Source organism: Tachysurus fulvidraco, chromosome 1 (genome assembly GCF_022655615.1).
Source record: "Tachysurus fulvidraco isolate hzauxx_2018 chromosome 1, HZAU_PFXX_2.0, whole genome shotgun sequence".
In the NCBI taxonomy this organism is placed as follows: Eukaryota; Metazoa; Chordata; class Actinopteri; order Siluriformes; family Bagridae; genus Tachysurus; species Tachysurus fulvidraco.
The window spans coordinates 19709035-19726380 of NC_062518.1; the positions used below are offsets into that span (position 1 = coordinate 19709035).

Sequence of the window (17346 nt, forward strand, 5' to 3'; positions counted from 1 at the left end):
ATTCGTGTCAAGTATACCATATGTGAGCGATGCATTAAACGTTACAGCGTGTGCACTTTGACCCCAGGGCTTGACCGACGCAGCTGTCTCTCTGCTCTCGTATTGCCGCCGTTTGCCCTCTCACTGCCCATGTGGTATTTTTTTAATGTTCATCATGCTCAGCCGACACTTTCGATCCCCATAGCGCCACGTGATGTCTCGCTCATCTCGCACGCTTGTCAAATGTGATTTTGAGCACAAAGTACGAATGTTACACTGCTTCTGAATGACATTTGTGACATTTGAGTCCATGTTCTACAAAATCTGTTTCCTATTGGTTTGTGTAGCTATCATGTGATATTAGAATCAGCGAAAGACAAGTAGCATGTAATAAATTCCACAGGATCAAATTCAATCCCATTTAATCAACTACTAATTCGTTCAGCCTTCACCATCGGCCGCATGAAATATGTTTATATTGAAATTTCTGTAATTTATCTGCGATGTGTAAAGCAATTCTGGTGTTCACTTTGTGCAGGAGTCCTGTGAGAGGTTTCGCTCTGAGCTACACAGATTCTTTTCTCACTCACGTTTCGAAACACAAAATAGCAAAAAAATCCAGAGGCTGGACTCCAGAGCTGCGAGATGAATGAAGGTATGGAAGATGATCTTTTTGAGCAGCATACAGGATTAAAGCACCACCGCGTCGCCGTCTTCATGTGGAGATAAATCTGATCCGCCTTTCTATCAGTGTGTACAAAGAATTGTAACATACAATATATTTGCTTAATTATAAATATTTAGCGTTTGATCTTAAATATTAAGATTATGGCTAGCGAACACTACGACGACTACGACTTAAATTCTTTATCTAAAAACCACATCAAAGCAGATTAATTTATGTTTTTTTGTTGTTGTTGTTTTTTTTTTTTTTTATTTAGCATGAGAACTAGTTAGCACACTAGTCATTTACTTTTTAATAGCTATTCTGCTGACTAGTTAGTTTGTGGAAAATGTCGGAAAGGGCTACTGAAATTTCTGTAAGATGATAAAGTAGAAGAAGAGCCTTTAAGATGGCAAGGCAAGGAAACCGAGAATCATGGAAGTAAGGTAAAAATATAAAATGTAACACAGCTGGAGCGTTTATTAACAGCCGGGACACGAGGGATCATAAATATTTACCTTCTCCGGCGCAATAAGGAGCTGAGGGGATATCATTACCGAGCCGTCACTCAACATCAGGTCGGCGTGTCTGGCAGAATTATAAGGGGGTTTATGATGAATAATGTCACGACTCTTTTTAAATCAAGCGCATTAACAGGCCCAGAGTGTGTGTATTTGTGTGTGGTCTGCCGGGCAAGTGTGTGTGTGTGTGTGTGTGTGTGTGTGTGTGTGTGTGTGTGTGTGTGTGTGTGTGTGTGTGTGTGAGTGTGAGACTGGGATTACAACCTGTCAGACCACACACAGAGAGAGGAGGGATTGGGAGCTAATCTGGATTAAAGTGTGAGAGGTTAAACACAGATTCGTCCGGCTTTCTGCTGTAAATCACCCCGAAGACAGACGTGCGTAAATAGCAAAAATCAATTTTGCATGTGAGAGTGAAAGAGATTTGGCCCGGCAGCGTCGTTAACATTCAGCACCGATCCTTCAATCTGAGACTCGTCAAGACAAAAAATATAAACGTTCTGGTTCTGTGTCTCGGGTTATTAAAAGTAAACACGGAAGCCGGGAAGATTAAAGTTACAGCATAGTTGGGTTTATTGGAGAGTTTTTCCAAATTTCATCATTTAGTTAACTTATTTCACGCCTCACTCTCTCTCTCTCTCTCTCTCTCTCTCTCTCTCTCTCTCTCTCTCTCTCTCTCTCTCTCTCTTTCTCTCTCTGTCACTCACTCATACACAATCATGCCTTACTATTATTATGAGGACCTTTCTTTGACTTACCAATGATTAATTAAAGGTCCTCACAAGGATAATAAGACAAACACAAGTATGTATTTATATCTTTTTGAGGATTGTCACCATACAACCCCCCCCCCCCACACACACACACACTTTCCAGGCAAGGTTGATAGAAATATTCCGGGAAGGTCCTTGTAAGGTTAGTAAAAACAATGTGTGTGTGTGAACTCAGAAATTACTCTGACCTGTTGGTTCCTCAGGAGCTCTTGGTCACACAATTCCACTCAAATATAAACTGTTGTATAAAGGACATTATTTACATTGACATTATTTCCTGTGCAGTGTCACCTAAATAAGGATGAGGTTCATTTCTGAGTCTGGTTCCCCTCAAGGTTTCTTCCTCGAATCATCTCAGGGAGTTTTAACTTTTACATTTTGATTCTGTTTCTAAAGCTGCTTTGAGACAAATGTTAAAAGCACTAGTCAAATAAATGGAGCTGAATTGAATTAAAAATAGAAGGTTCTTACAAGGATAGTAAGGCAAACATAGCGTGTGTGTGTGTGTGTGTGTGTGTGTGTGTGTGTGTGTGTGTGTGTGTGTGTGTGTGTGTGTGTGTGTGTGTGTGTGTGTGTGTGCATGTTTTATTTTTTTACATCTTTTTGAGGACCTAATGTCCCCACAAGGGCATAACTATTTTGATAATCTTTGTAGAGAAATTTGTACACACACACACACACACACACACACACACACACACACACACACACACACACACACACACACACACACACACACACATTCAGTGTTGTGGACAAACAGCGCCCCCTTCTGTAAACTAATTGCAAAATATAATCACACCGATCTAATCAATACCTTAAAACAAATATTTACAAAGAATAGGAAACATTCTGTATTTTCTGTTTTTATTGCATTTTCCTCTTTACAGAATTGTACATACATTTATGCAAACTGTGCAAATAACATAACAAGCAGAGCCGTACGAGATGTGTTTGAGCATATGTGTGGGCGTGTGTATATGTGTGTGTGTATGTTTGTGTGTGTGTGTCCATCCCTCTTGCTGTCTGAGGTCTGCTGCTCCTGGCACGAGCCCGGTATCTACCACCGCTCCAGCATCTGTTCCACCGAGCACCACACACACCCCAACCCCGGGCCAGACGGACCACCGCGAGCCTCCGTCCTGAATGGAAATCTAAAAAAAAAAAAATACATCTTTTCATTTCACTCAGCCATCTGGAGACACAGTGGCACGACTGGAATAAACTTTGTCCCTTTGAGATCACAACGTTCTCGCTTTGTCCGAAACAATGGTGCATTCCAAACGGCCCGTTAGCGCTTTTTCATAAATAACTCGATGAAAAATGCTCCTGGTGACAGACCTGCACTTTCAGACTAATGGCTTCCCATTTATTATCCAAATTCTCCATTCAATACATTAGCATTTTTCTAGAACTTTCCTGTTTTGTTTTTTTTCTAGTCATCTTTACTGATTTAAAGCGTCCTACAGGAACCCACCCCGGTACAACAACAAGGCTTAATGGCACTATAAATCACCTGCAATCCTTAGGCTCTACTTCTGACTCCTGGCCCTGCTTTAGATATACAGCTAATGTTGTAGCCTAAGCTGGATCAGGTGTGTTAGCATGTAAAATACTAGAAACTCACAGGTTTTATCTGATATTTTCATCTTTATATGCCCTGGTTGACATTTAAGAACCAAATATTCCACAGAATTTATTCCAAAATCTGAGTAGAGCATGAACTGTATATAAAAATACATATAAAGCTACAATGCTACCTTCTTTGGCTACATAAAAATCTGAATTATAATAGATTACAGATAACAGATAAAATCTGATTATATAGAAGTTTTCTGGCTAGTTTTGCTACATAAATCAAGCCAGTCTACATAAATGTTACACACCAAGGGTTACTAACTACGGTTCCAGCAATATAAAACTGGCTAGTGTTTGTTAAAATTAACTAGCTAGTCAGATTACACGTAACATGCTTGTTGTCTAAAAAATGAACTAGTCAGATCTGCATACATTTTCCACAATAGAAAAGCATAGCTAAATAAATATATAAACCAAATGGCTAAATACAAGTAGCTAGTCTAGATAAAAGTTTTTGTGTAAAAATAAACTAGCTACATAAAAGTTAGCTACCTACGTCGTTACGTAGTTGCGTAAGTGTTGTCTGGCTAGTCAGCAAGATGAACGTTTTTACCATATAAAATTAGCTAAACTGCTAAATTAGCTAAAGTTTAACTCTCTATATAAATGTAGCTTGTCTAGATAAAAGATAGCTAGCTGGTACATAAAAGTAGCTAGTCTGGAATAAAATAGATGCAGGTTGTGGCCTAAAAATTCGAAAGTGCTGATTTTCACCTGTAGAGTTTGACGAGTGAACGGTGATTATCCTTCACTCTCGGAGTCGTCTGCGTGCTGCACCGCGGGAGGTTCCACCAGTTTATCGTAAGACAGCGCCATCATTATCTGATCAACAACATCACACACCTTCTGTGTTGAGGTCATACGGTTTAGTTATATTAAAATCAGCCCAAGAAAAGAAGGACAGAGAAGTGGAATAGACGAGCTAATAATAAGCTAGAATGTTCAAATAGGAAAATTCTAGCTTATTATTAGCTCGTCTATTGTTTCTATAAAGCAGATAACAGACCAGGTAGTAAGCTAGCATGCCATGATATGTTTGTTTAGGTTTGTTAAGCAAAGTCTGACTTTTTAGCATATTTTAGAGATGATGTCAGTGATCTGAAGCCTCATCACACTCTCACTGACCATAATGAGCGTGAGGAGAAACAGCATCATTCCCAGCATCACATACAAGTTTCCAGTTAAACCACCAGCCCAGAGGGGACCCAAGATGGTGGCAAGACCTCCGACAGAGCGGCGTACACCTTGACTAAAGCCTGCAGACACACACGCACACAGACACACACACATGCAAAAATGCACATGCACACAAACACACGCAAACACGCACGGACGCAAACACACACACATGCAAACACACAGACACTCACACATGCAAACACACACATACACACTCATGCACACAAACACATACACACGCAAACATACATACATAAACACACACGCAAACACATACACAATAAGACATGTAATAATAAGAGGTTTCATTTTATTCACACACACACACACCTTGCGTCTTCTCTGCAGTGACTTTGGAGAAGAGGGACACCTGGGACACTGCAACAAAGGGAAGCCCTAGCAGCTGCAGGAACACCCCAATAATGAACTCAGTCAGCTCCAGAGCAAAGCCACCTGATGTCATACATACACACACACACACACACACACACACATTTGTCTTATTATCCTTACAAAGAACTGCCAGGCAAATGTCCCCTCAAGGATAGCACTATCTGACCGTTATGACCTTATAGGGTCACATTACAAGGACAAGTGTGCGTAAGTCTGTGTTGTGTCACTATGGGGACTTGGTCCGTAAAAGGATATAAAAACAGACATGTTTCTTACTCTCCTTATAAGGATCGTTCATTAATATGTACTATGCCACTGGAAGGTCCTCATGAGGAGAATAAGGCTTGAATGTTAAGCAATGTTTTTATATCTTTATGGGACCATCATTTTTCTTACGGAGAAATCTTCCGTAAGACGTATAGTTTGGCAAAACAGCCAACAGACTAGCTAGTACTTGTTGTAACACCGCACTGTCATATTCTCCATTCTGATTGGTCAGCATCGAGTCTGATTTACGAATTACGTGCAAACGTTTTGTTTCTATAGTACACCACACGTAACTTTCCATAGTCTATTTTTTTTTGTATATTTACTGCAGTGTTTATGGAAGGAGTCTCCAGTGTCAGAGCTCTGAAAAATGTTTTGGTAGTTTGACAATTCAACTCGATAATGTCGTAAATAAAAAGATTGTCCAACTGCTTATAGCTGCAGTAAGGTAAGTGATAACAGGAACGTTTTGGTTTCATGGACGTTCTACAACATGAAAGATTAAACCTAATTAATTAATAACATAAAAATTTGAAAATTGGTCTAGTGTAAGACGAATAAATCACAACTGTACACATTTTGGGAGATTTAAATTTTTTCTTGGGCTAGTTTTATTGGCCACGGACCATTTTCAGACCTGTCAGGGAAACATCTGTGTCTTTTTAATTATCCGACACTCGCTGCATTTTCTCACTGGTGAACACAGCAGGAAGCCATGAATAATTGACGATTTGTTTTCGCACAACATGCTACGTCCACTTTGGGACATCGTTCGAATTCTTCTGTAGCTTACTGTAAGATGTACTGCATTTTCATTAAAGAAAAATGAAGAAACAAACAAAAAAAATAAAAAACTGAAGGAAGAAAAGAGCATCACTCTACACACACCACCTGGCATCAAACAGAGCCAGCATATTGTGGCTGTCCACACACAGGTATGTGCCAGTCTGTCTGGGCATGTGGCCAACAGAGCGCACTTTATAACCCACACACACACACACGCATGCTTACCCTTGGGGTTAGCGAGGAAGACGAGGCACCAGACGCAGGCCACGCAGCTCACAAGCAGCCCAGCGGCCAGCAGCACGCGATCCTTCAGCATGCAGCTCAGCCAGCGCACGAGGAAAAACCCGGCGATCACCTCCACGCCGCACAGCCCATACATCACACTGTTCCCCAGCTCACCAAAGCCGAAGTACTTCTGTGTCATCGGCGTTACCATGGTCTGGAGGCAACACCATGCTGCTGCATTAATCCTAACATTCCTCTCATTACTACATCATTATTTGATGTAATATGACACAATGACACAGTAACGCTGTAGACCAAGAGCAGACATTTTGGACTGTCCAAATTGTGTGGTTGTTTCTATGAAGTCGGTGAGACATTAGCTGGCTTATAGTGCAAAAAAAAAACCTATTGAATGTTTTTTTGGTAAAAACAATTAACAATTAACTATATAAACATCTTATGAACCTTACTTTTATTTCTCAAAAGCTCTGTTAGCAAAAAAAAAAAAAACACAAAACGCTGGCCACTTCAACTATAAACGTTAAAAAATTTTCACTATTGCAAAGATAATGTATTCGGAGTTGAGTATTCCTATATGATTTGCCTTGAGGTGGAACGACTAATCCGCCTGACCAATGGGGAAGTCGTGGCTTAATGGTTAGAGAGTTTGACTCCTAACCCTAAGGTTGTGGGTTCGAGTCTCGGGCTGGCAATCCCACGACTGAGGTGCCCTTGAGCAAGGCTCAACCCCCCCACCCTGGGCACCGCAGCATAACTGGCTGCCCACTGCTCCGGGTGTGTGTTCACAGTGTGTGTGTGTGTTCACGGTGTGTGTGTGTGTGTGCACTTTGGATGGGTTGAATGCAGAGAACGAATTCTGGGTATGGGTCACTGTACTTAGCCGTATTTCACGTCACGTCAGAATTGAGAATCTGCGGTACTCTACCCGATCCGCTTTATTCTCTCGTAATAGTAATAATGATCTTCAGGCAAAGGAAGATACTTTGAACGCACCTCGAGTGCGGTCTGATTAAAAAGCGTGATAAACTGCGCGGTGAGCAGAACCACCACCTCCTCCTTTAGGAATTCTAGATAGAGAGAAAGAGAGAGAGAGAGAGAGAGAGAGAGAGAGAGAGAGAGAGAGAGAGAGAAGGAAACAGAACTTGGGCACAGATCGATAAAAGCTATATCACAATATATCACAAACACACAAACGTAGAAATGGTGCACAGGTCAATAAAGTCTTTCCACAGTCTGAGATCATCTGCCTCAGTCACACCGGGAGGAATCGATGAAGAGTGATCCCACTCATGCTGTCACACTCACACACACACACTCACACACACACACACACGCGCACACACACACACACACACTGGTGCAGCCTCTATCTCTAATCAACTCCTTTATCCCCAGGGGTGATGAAAACATTTCCCGGAGCTAACAGTTTCGGTTTCGGGAGCTTTTGGTTCCCAAAAAAAAAAATAACGTTCTGAGAACTTTTCTCTTTCTTTAAAGATATAAATCTATACATTTATAGATAAATAAATTTCAATCAAACACTGAATTGCAATATGATGCAGCATAAAAAGACCTAAGACATAAAGAAAATTAAAAAAATGGCATGGCATCGATATGGCGATACACAAAGAAGAAGAAGGTGAGCGTCCAAATAAATGGAATAGCAGCTTAATCAAGTGTATAATGGCAAATATATTACATTACAGTCAAGTTATTTCGCTAATAATATTAGTTCGTTCTTTATTTTTATATCTGAATGAAGCATGGTGACGGCAGCACAACCTTGAGAATGAGCCATGTGCTGATATCATCGATCGTTTTTTTTTTTCCGATGAACCTAAGGTCCGTTGCAGATCAAAGACGGTTGCAATAGAACAATAAGTCTATATTATTACTAAATTATTATTCATTAATTTCTTTAGGAAATGATTATAGATTGTAACAGCAAACACCAAACGCACCTTGACTGGCACTGAAATTCTCGTAAGGGTCATCCAGGGGGCGAGGGCTGTCGGACCGAGGCGTCACTCCAGCCTCAGATGGCTCGACTTCTTCTGAAAGCCGCGTCTCAGCCTGATCGGACAGCACCATGGCGTAGGATCCAGACCCTGGTGTTCCACCTTCATCCTGAGAGCACACAAGCGGCTGCTCCTCTTCTTCCCTGACGTGACGGAGGGCAGTGTACGTCTCAGCCATGGAGTCCAGCGGAGGGATGTCCGAGTACAGCAGAACCACAGCTAACTGGAGCACCAGCCACATGGCACACATGAAGAGCTGGAGAACAAACCGGACAAGGGATAACAGATTCCTTCACGACATGACAGAACCGATGGCTGTGTCCCAAACCGTATACTAACGTACTAAATATTACACCAAAATAGATCGTCAGCCATTTAAAACCTATGGTTCTATTTATTCAACTATTTATTGTACCATTTGGGACAGAACCGATAAGGTTGCGCCTTTTTGATGTCATCTTCAGAATGTTTTGCATAACATTTGTTTCATCATTCATCGTTACGGCGTTTTTATTTATATTTTTTATTCCTCTTCAATTTGCTAACATTTAAAATTCTTGAATTAAAATTTGAAAATGAATTAAAGAAGAACATCATCTGTCCTTAATTCCTGTGTCTTGTTTTGTTTTGTCTTACCCCGGGAGCGGTGTACTTGTTCACAATGAACGGTCCCAATCGGAAATCACACAGTCGCAGGAAAATGTTAAAAGCAGGTCCTAAAAACAACAAAGAGTATCATTGTGGAAGCAACTGCACAAATATCCATTCATTCATTCATTCATTCATTTTCTACCGCTTATCCGAACCTCTCGGGTCACGGGGAGCCTGTGCCTATCTCAGGCGTCATCGGGCATCGAGGCAGGATACACCCTGGACGGAGTGCCAACCCATCGCAGGGCACACACACACTCTCATTCACTCACACACTCACACACTATGGACAATTTTCCAGAGATGCCAATCAACCTACCATGCATGTCTTTGGACCGGGGGAGGAAACCGGAGTACCCGGAGGAAACCCCCGAGGCATGGGGAGAACATGCAAACTCCACACACACAAGGCGGAGGCGGGAATCGAACCCCCAACTCTGGAGGTGTGAGGCAAACGTGCTAACCACTAAGCCACCGTGACCCCCACAACCGCACAAATATGGCTCTTTTAAACAAAATGATCTCTTAAATCCTCGCACAGCAAGCGAGATTCACTAGTTTTCATCATCCAGTTAGCAATTTTTTAACAATAATCGTACAATTCAGTTTCAACTAATAAAGATTACAGATGTTCTGAGAAACTTTTTGTAAAACACTCATATGCGAAGCATGGTGGTGGTGGTGGCATCATGTTAAGAATAACGCTTATGCTGGTGATTGTGCCAAATTTATTCCATTTAAAAAAAAACAGATGAAATGACGCTCCATATATGCACAAGAGACTCCGACTGACCGATCAGGAGTCCGGCTTGGCGTGATGCCATCACAGCGGCGAACACTCCTGCTCGTTCTTCAGGAACGGTGGTCCACGTCAGGAAGCCAAAGATGGATGAACCTGCGCCGGCGCCAATACCTGCGATCATTTCAAACACAAGCCATGTTGTACAATAGCCATTTTGAAGATTCACCAAGACAAATGATGGTTTAATGCACCAATGATGACAACTGAATCCGTGAGATTTTGCAATTTATCGAGTGACCGTTCTCACCTGCGACAAGGCGACTGGACAGTAGAAGCCATTTTGAGTAGCCAATGAAGTACATGAAGTTCCCTAGAGGAAGAAATAGTTTTTTGTGTTCAGTATAAACTAGCATGTAAGGAACGTGTTGTTGCAGGAAACTCATCAACAGCGGAGTGGCGTGGTGTGGCTCAATATAACATAGACTTACAGTCAGCATCTTTAAAGTTGATTATTTCCCAATTTTTCCGTGCAACCACAAAGTGCAACGTTTTGAAGTCATCCATGCTGACAGACAACCGGCGACTCTTCAAAAATATGATGCAGTAAATGTCTCACTTGAATTCTGTCAACATTCGTTTCCTTCTTAGTCTTAGGTTATGTGGTGCATCTGCCTTACAAATCATGGTTACTATAGAAACAACAATACAAGCAATCAGATACTGTAAATGTTGGCGGTTCGCTATGGTATTAGAGGAATACAACGCTTCGTGATGTGCTGTTTACTGAAAAGATTCAAGATTAAGCGCCTCTAACGGCGACTCCTCTTCATCACACCACACTGGTGTTGATTATTTTCCCTCAGTATCGTGTGCTAGTGTGTGGAGATAGCATAGTTCTGTCCTGGCTCTTTCGTTCAGTGCTTACCCACAATCTCAAAGAGGTTAGAGAAAAGAATGATGGATTTTGTAGTGCGGGTTTTATCAGACCAGCGTCCGAATATCGGCCCCGTCACGAGTCCGCTGAAGCTAAACGCCGACAGACCGAGCCCAAGGAAATACGGCGGAGCTTCGAGAATCTGAAGATACCTCCAGATAGTGGGAAGGATAACAGCTTTGAGAGAAACAGAGACAGACAGAGAAAGAGAGAGAGAGAGGGGGTGAAATCATATGTCCATACATCATAATCACATATAATCTGGTTGATGACAATCAAGTGCAAAAGTTTGTACACCCCCTCCACACACATGCCGTGCAGATTCATTGTGGTATATTGAGAACTTACTGTAGGAGTCACACAGACCACACCTTTTTTTGTTTGTTTGTTTATTTGTTTAACAGCTCTACAGGCCACACCCCTTCCGTTAGTCTGACAGGTGCAGAGTCTACACCTCCTTCAGTGGAACCAGAAGGTTAATAGACCAAGCCACCTTTCCTGGAACTGACAGACACCGAAGCCACGCCCACTTCTTTATGTCAGGAGGTCACGCCTCATTCCCGTCGGTTTTATTATACATTATTTAATACATGTCATCAAAGAATAGATTAAAAGAAACGGGAAATCGTCTTATTATATTAATTCTTATTCTTATTCTTATTATTAGAATCTAATATAATATTGTGGGTTTTTTTTACAATCTGGAGAAGTGTGTGACACACACACACACACACACACACACATGCTTCATATTCAATCTACAAACATATTCGCTAAATATCCAAACACAGCCACTCACCATATTCAATACCACTCAGGAAAAACAGCAGTCCAATTGTGACCAAAGAAAGTTTCCTCTTACGCCTGTAATCCATCGGTACGACTAACAACAACGGTGTTTTTTTTTACCCGAGCGTCTTCACGGCCCCATTTTTCATCCCAGCTTTGAGGAAACACTCCAAATGAGAGACGTGACGTTCTCACTTAAAGCCTCTCTCCCACATGGAGACTGTTTCAATTCATCTGTCTGTGCTCCACCGTTGATCTTTCAATCAGCTTTACACACAGGATTAAGAATAAAAACAGGCAGATTTTCACTTTTTTTTTTAAAAAAAAAAAATTAAAATAAAGCCACCTTTATCCAGGAGGCATTTCAGTCCCGGCTAACCTGATCGCCTCCTGCCTAGGGTCAAAGTTTCTGTAATTGTACACTGACCAGTAGCAAAGTCTATGTATTATTAATGCTGGTGAAATAAAGATGAGTTGCAATCTGATTCCGTTAAAAAAAACGGAAAGAAAAAAAAAAGTCCTTTAAAGTTCAGGGCAATTTGTGGAAAGATGAACAGCTTATTAGCTTCCAAATGAGCCTCGTTATATGAGTCTGGCTTGTTATCCCTTAACATTAGTGTTCATTCATTCGTTATTCTTTTCTCAATTGTCAATTTGAGCACATCTTCAAGTGATTTATTCCTTTTGCACCACAGCATCTTCTGCCTTCTATTTTTTTAATATATATATATATATATATATATATATATATATATATATATATATATATATATATATATATATATATATATATATTCCTTTTCTTCCATCTCTTAGATATGGCTGTCTCTTATCTCTGTTTATCTCTTAGAAAAAAGAAGAAAAAAATTGGTTCACATGAAAAGTGGGTGGTGGAGTGAAAAATATTCTATAAATAAATGCTGTAAAATTCCTGGATAATATCCTCAGGTTCTACACTGAACATTTTCAAAAGCCGGCCTGTTGATTGACTTGCATGCGAGTAGGCCCTTTAGCCTCAGGACATACAGCGACACAGGTGAGCTACATCGTATTATGAATGTTTCCACATTTTTAACATTGGCATTTCGTGAATAATAGATGCTATTTTGAATCGGGAGCTCGTTCATTATTCATGCGCGGACATGATAAAGTGTGGTTTTAACGCCGTATGAGTTCCGTCCTCCAGTCAGACGACTTTAATGAAACAATCCCGCCGTGAATGTGCGATGCCTCGGAGAACACGCAGAACACACTTTATGGGGTAAGATGTTCGGGTTACAGTCGTTTGTTCATAGAGTCATAAGATTTTTGTGTATTGTGTATTTGGTTGCATCCAAATAATCACAATAACAATTTTTGAGTGAACGTAATGCTAATATTAGTGCTACTGTAAAGTTTGAGGTAAAGTGTGAGGATTTTAGTAGGTAAATAAAAAACAAAAGCAGTAGGAGGATGACGTAGGATGATGCAAAACTCACGCGACAGCTACAGATACGTCTGGCACAAAAACTAAACAAAACTCTGGATCCCAGTGATTGATGGCATGACAGTTATCTATCATTAGAGGATCCATCCTGTATAATCTGACATGGATAACATGTTGGTCTGTTCCCTCAGAAACTAAACAGGAAAATCAGAGCAGTCTAAAACTGGCTCAAGTCCACTAACAAGAACAGCGTAGTCAGAAATCATTCAGAATAAACTCTGTTATTTTTTTTTAAATAATAACTGAAAATCTGTAGAGTTTTTGATAAATAATGTATCTCCTGCTAGTGTACTCAGACTTGGAAGCGCCACTGTACGAATACACATCCAGCTGAAATAATGGTCCCATTGGATATAATTATTATGTTGCCTGCCGGTGGCGGTTCCTATAGAAACCCCTGCCTGGGGCATCAGATCTCAGAAGGCAGGCCTGTTTTTTTTTTTTAAAACTCTGGCTGTAAGATGCCCGTCCCCTAAGTGCCCTCTGTGGCACTGTATACAGAACTGTGTGCGCTGAACAAGGCCAGGAACTGTGCAAATACAAACAAATCTGTGCTGGAGCTCATCAGAATTAGGCATGCTTCTGAGTCCGTCCCCTCGAGGGTCCTTCAGCATTCCTGTTCACATCAACCTCCGGAGACGGCGCACAAGGTGAGGGCCTGATTCTCGAAGGGAAATGAGTGATCCATATTTTATAAGGGGTAATAGATAACGTCCTAGCGAGAGTTATAGATTCTGTGCTGGTACGATATGAATCTCATGGATCATTCATTCACAAGATTGGTGAACTTTTGGCGAGGACATATTGCAAAACACTATATGCTTGCAAAGCGTGGTGTGATATTACATCCATGTTGTATCACACAAGCAAGAATTATTTTTTCAGTCATGGATTACCGACTATGTATATTGTCAATTTTGTTGCATTTTGTTGTTAAGCTTTATTAGTATTTTATTCTAGCTCACTCTGTCTAGCTAGTCCAAACTTGTGTCTGCCTTCGCCTAAAAGCTTGAATCATGGTCCTCTACCACTTGTAAGGATGATCTGTGTTCTTGCAGAGAGATCCTCCTGTATCCATCTACCGTGCCCGAGTCACAGTGGAGAAGACGACGTGGTGGTGGTGGTGATGATGGTGGTGGTGAGAAGGCCAAACCCCAGGTTCCTGTTTCCAGCGTAGGAGAGGACAGAGCATTGCTCCTGGGCTTCGTCATGATGGGCTTCTCCATCCTCATGTACTTTGCGGTAGGGATCGTTGTGGTAAAGCCATGTATTCACAGGTAAGGACAAGCAGAAAGTGTTAGTCATAATGGTTACACTTGGAAAATGTACACTTCTGTTTACCAAAAAAAAAAGGGGGAACTTATTTAAAGTTTAAAAGCTTAAAATGATTCGACCAACAAGTTGTAGATGATTCAGATATTTTTAGCCTTTTCTAAAATAAACTTACAGTCGGGGGCACGGTGGCTTAGTGGTTAGCATGCTTGCCTCACACCTCCAGGGTTGGGGGTTCGATTCCTGCCTCCACCTTGTGTGTGTGGAGTTTGCATGTTCTCCCCGTGCCTCGGGGGTTTCCTCCGGGTACTCCGGTTTCCTCCCCCGGTCCAAAGACATGCATGGTAGGTTGATTGGCATCTCTGGAAAATTGTCCGTAGTGTGTGAGTGTGTGAGTGAATGAGTGTGTGTGTGTGTGTGCCCTGCTATGGGTTGGCACTCAGTCCAGGGTGTATCCTGCCTCGATGCCCGATGACGCCTGAGATCCCCGTGACCCGAGAAGTTCGGATAAGTGGTAGAAAATGAATGAATGAACTTACAGTCTATTATTCAGTGTTTTAACTGGTCAGTTTATAATAAGTGCTCTTACCATACAGTGAATGGGGAGATGCCACCAACTGCTCACTGATCCAGGCTGAGTTTCTAAACGAGTCTGATGAACGAGTCAGCAGTTATCCGTGTCTTCATGTCTTGGTGAATGCCACAGCTGTATCATCTGAAAAAACACTGCATCTACACTACGATGAAGCAGCCGTGAACCTGAGTCCAGAGGTACTGGCTTTAATAATGTGAATTTTGAAAAAAACAATGATGATAGTGGGTGCAGACCCCACTGTGTAAAAGGTAGAACTGTTGAACTATTTCACAGGTTTGGGAATGAATAAACTTACTTTCAACTGGAGGCTTTGATGTCCATCACCAAATGCATCTTCTTTTTTCCCTTTAGTGTTTCTACACCCCAAAAAACCACCAAAACAAATCCGACGTGGTGGAAGAGGCTCAGAGAATCAAAGACGTCCTTTTTAAACTGCAAGGCCAGGATGTGAGATGCTACCTGAGCACTCGTTACCGAGAGCATGCCATCCTGACAAAGAGGCACGACCTGCGTGTTGCGTTGCAGTGCATGGTGTGGCCAAGCCTCTTGCTTTTTGGAGGAGTGTTGCTGGTCGGTCTGGTTATGCTGACACAGTACCTTGCTCAACTGTGTAATGAAATCATCCAAGAAAAAGAATTAATGGAGGACGAGCAGAGCACAACTGGGCAGAACAAACTCTATCGATTTCTGCCATGCAGGCCCTGGAGTCCCAGCCTATAAGAAGATGATTATGGCAGCCATGTGTACAATACTGTAGTGATCATGGACCTAGCATTCGAATCTCAGGATTTCCCCCTCTTAACTTTAAATTGCTTACTACATAATTTGGATTGGTGAAAGCATCTATATTTGTGTTATAATTGTTGGCATATGATATGATCCTAACATGCAGGATGTTCTGCAAGACCCTCACAGCCTCCAAGGTCTTACGGTTTGATGCTTCTCAGACTGTGTGGAGTTCCACATGTCTATTGAATTGTCTAGTTGCCTGCCATCTCCAAACCATGCAAGTAGGTTGGTTGACAGCTGTAAATCGCCCCTGGATGTAAACGTCTCATCCAGAGTGTATTCCCACCTCAAACCCAGTGTTGCTGGGATAGCCAGTGCAGGGGTCATGGTCACAAAATGATGTAGATACATGTAGCAGAGACACACGATAGATCGATTTTTACAAGGACTTGGTACTAAAAGTGATTTTGTGCCAGGAAAATAATCATACATCCATCTGTCAAGGCTGGATGTAATTGTAAAGAAGTTCTGCTTGGTCTTATGGTCTGATATCAAAAAGCTTTTGTTGTCTGGTGATATACAGTAATTTGATCATGATATGAGGAAAAGCTCATACAGGAGTGTGTGTGTGTGTGTGTGTGTGTGTGTGTGTGTGTGTGTGTGTGTGTGTGTGTGTGTGTGTGTGTGTGTGTGTGTGTGTGTGTGAGGGTTACTTTCTTTTTCCTTTGTAGCCTTCTTCTTGGTTTACTTTGCTTTGTGATTGAGCTTTAGCTCAATAATACTCATTGGGTAACTACACAAAAACTCCACAGCATGGGATTTGTAGCCCAGTGGTTTACAAAGCCAGATGCATTTGAGCACCACTTGAGCTTCTGGAGAACCCGGTAGCCATTTTTTGTTGTTCCTGTATCTAGGGTTAGGGTTGCTACCAAATCCTAGGTCCTGGACCATATATCTGTTTTAAGGAGATATATATTAAGTTATATAATATATTATATATTAAGTTATATAACTTAATATTAAGGAGAAAAAATGTTTTCTAAGAACATACACAGTTCCACATACACTCTTCCACCTCTTGTCATTGTGCCCCATCTATTTTTCTTTTTTTTTTTTTTCAGCATACTGTATGTCTCAGGATTTGTAGTTCGTAACTAAAAAAGTGTCCATATATTGGTTTGTCATTTTGGATAAGCCTTAAAGGTTCTCTGTCGAACCTTTACTTGTGCCACAGCACGACATTAAGTGCAGTAGTTTGGCGTCAATCAAAGTTATGTTGATATTTACACTGTGGAAATGTACGTGTATGTAGAGTCGGGTTTGGATGCAGATTATGCAAATGACCTTTATGTGGTTCACACATACAGTACATGGTTGCCTGATATTTCTTAAGAAGAAGCACCAAGAGCTTCTAGACCACTGCCATAAAGCAAAAACCTTTAAACCTGACAAAGATCAGGGGTAGAAAATGTGGACCAAAGACAGAAATCAAGGACTCTGACATGATATACAGCTAAGTATGTATCCAAAGTGCACACACACACAGCAATGAACACACACACACCGTGAACACACACCCGGAGCAGTGGGCAGCCATTTATGCTGTGGCACCCGGGGAGCAGTTGGGGGGTTCGGTGCCTTGCTCAAGGGCACCTCAGTCGTGGTATTGCCGGCCCGAGACTCA

At 41.5% G+C, this 17346-nt stretch overlaps 2 protein-coding genes across 2 annotated transcripts; one reads left to right on the forward strand and one right to left on the reverse strand.

The window, feature by feature from the left end:
• Nucleotides 1-2954: 2954 nt before the first annotated feature.
• mfsd8l2 (major facilitator superfamily domain containing 8-like 2) lies at nt 2955-12112 on the reverse strand. The gene is made up of 12 exons (XM_027148527.2): nt 11591-12112; nt 10783-10968; nt 10165-10227; nt 9909-10028; nt 9101-9180; nt 8408-8720; nt 7440-7513; nt 6426-6639; nt 5085-5207; nt 4701-4831; nt 4290-4397; nt 2955-3091 (listed from the first exon to the last, which is right to left on the reverse strand). The coding sequence occupies exons 1-11, from the start codon at nt 11664-11666 to the stop codon at nt 4317-4319; spliced, it is 1461 nt and encodes a 486-aa protein (XP_027004328.1). The 5' UTR covers nt 11667-12112; the 3' UTR covers nt 2955-3091; nt 4290-4316.
• A 941-nt stretch (nt 12113-13053) lies between these two features.
• Nucleotides 13054-16003, forward strand: kcnmb3 (potassium calcium-activated channel subfamily M regulatory beta subunit 3). The gene is made up of 4 exons (XM_027148607.2): nt 13054-13716; nt 14125-14343; nt 14935-15109; nt 15285-16003. The coding sequence occupies exons 1-4, from the start codon at nt 13643-13645 to the stop codon at nt 15651-15653; spliced, it is 837 nt and encodes a 278-aa protein (XP_027004408.2). The 5' UTR covers nt 13054-13642; the 3' UTR covers nt 15654-16003.
• Nucleotides 16004-17346: the final 1343 nt, after the last annotated feature.

Excerpts from the sequence above, each read along its gene's own strand:
- mfsd8l2 (XM_027148527.2), bottom strand. The coding sequence starts at position 11,666 with ATGGATTACAGGCGTAAGAGGAAACTTTCTTTGGTCACAATTGGACTG. Across the intron at positions 8,721-9,100 it reads ACAAGTACACCGCTCCCGGG|CTCTTCATGTGTGCCATGTG; the intron begins GTAAGACAAAAC and ends TTTGTTCTCCAG. Across the intron at positions 6,640-7,439 it reads TTAATCAGACCGCACTCGAG|ACCATGGTAACGCCGATGAC; the intron begins GTGCGTTCAAAG and ends TGTTGCCTCCAG.
- kcnmb3 (XM_027148607.2), top strand. The coding sequence starts at position 13,643 with ATGCTTCTGAGTCCGTCCCCTCGAGGGTCCTTCAGCATTCCTGTTCAC. Across the intron at positions 13,717-14,124 it reads CTCCGGAGACGGCGCACAAG|AGAGATCCTCCTGTATCCAT; the intron begins GTGAGGGCCTGA and ends GTGTTCTTGCAG. Across the intron at positions 14,344-14,934 it reads GTAAAGCCATGTATTCACAG|TGAATGGGGAGATGCCACCA; the intron begins GTAAGGACAAGC and ends CTTACCATACAG.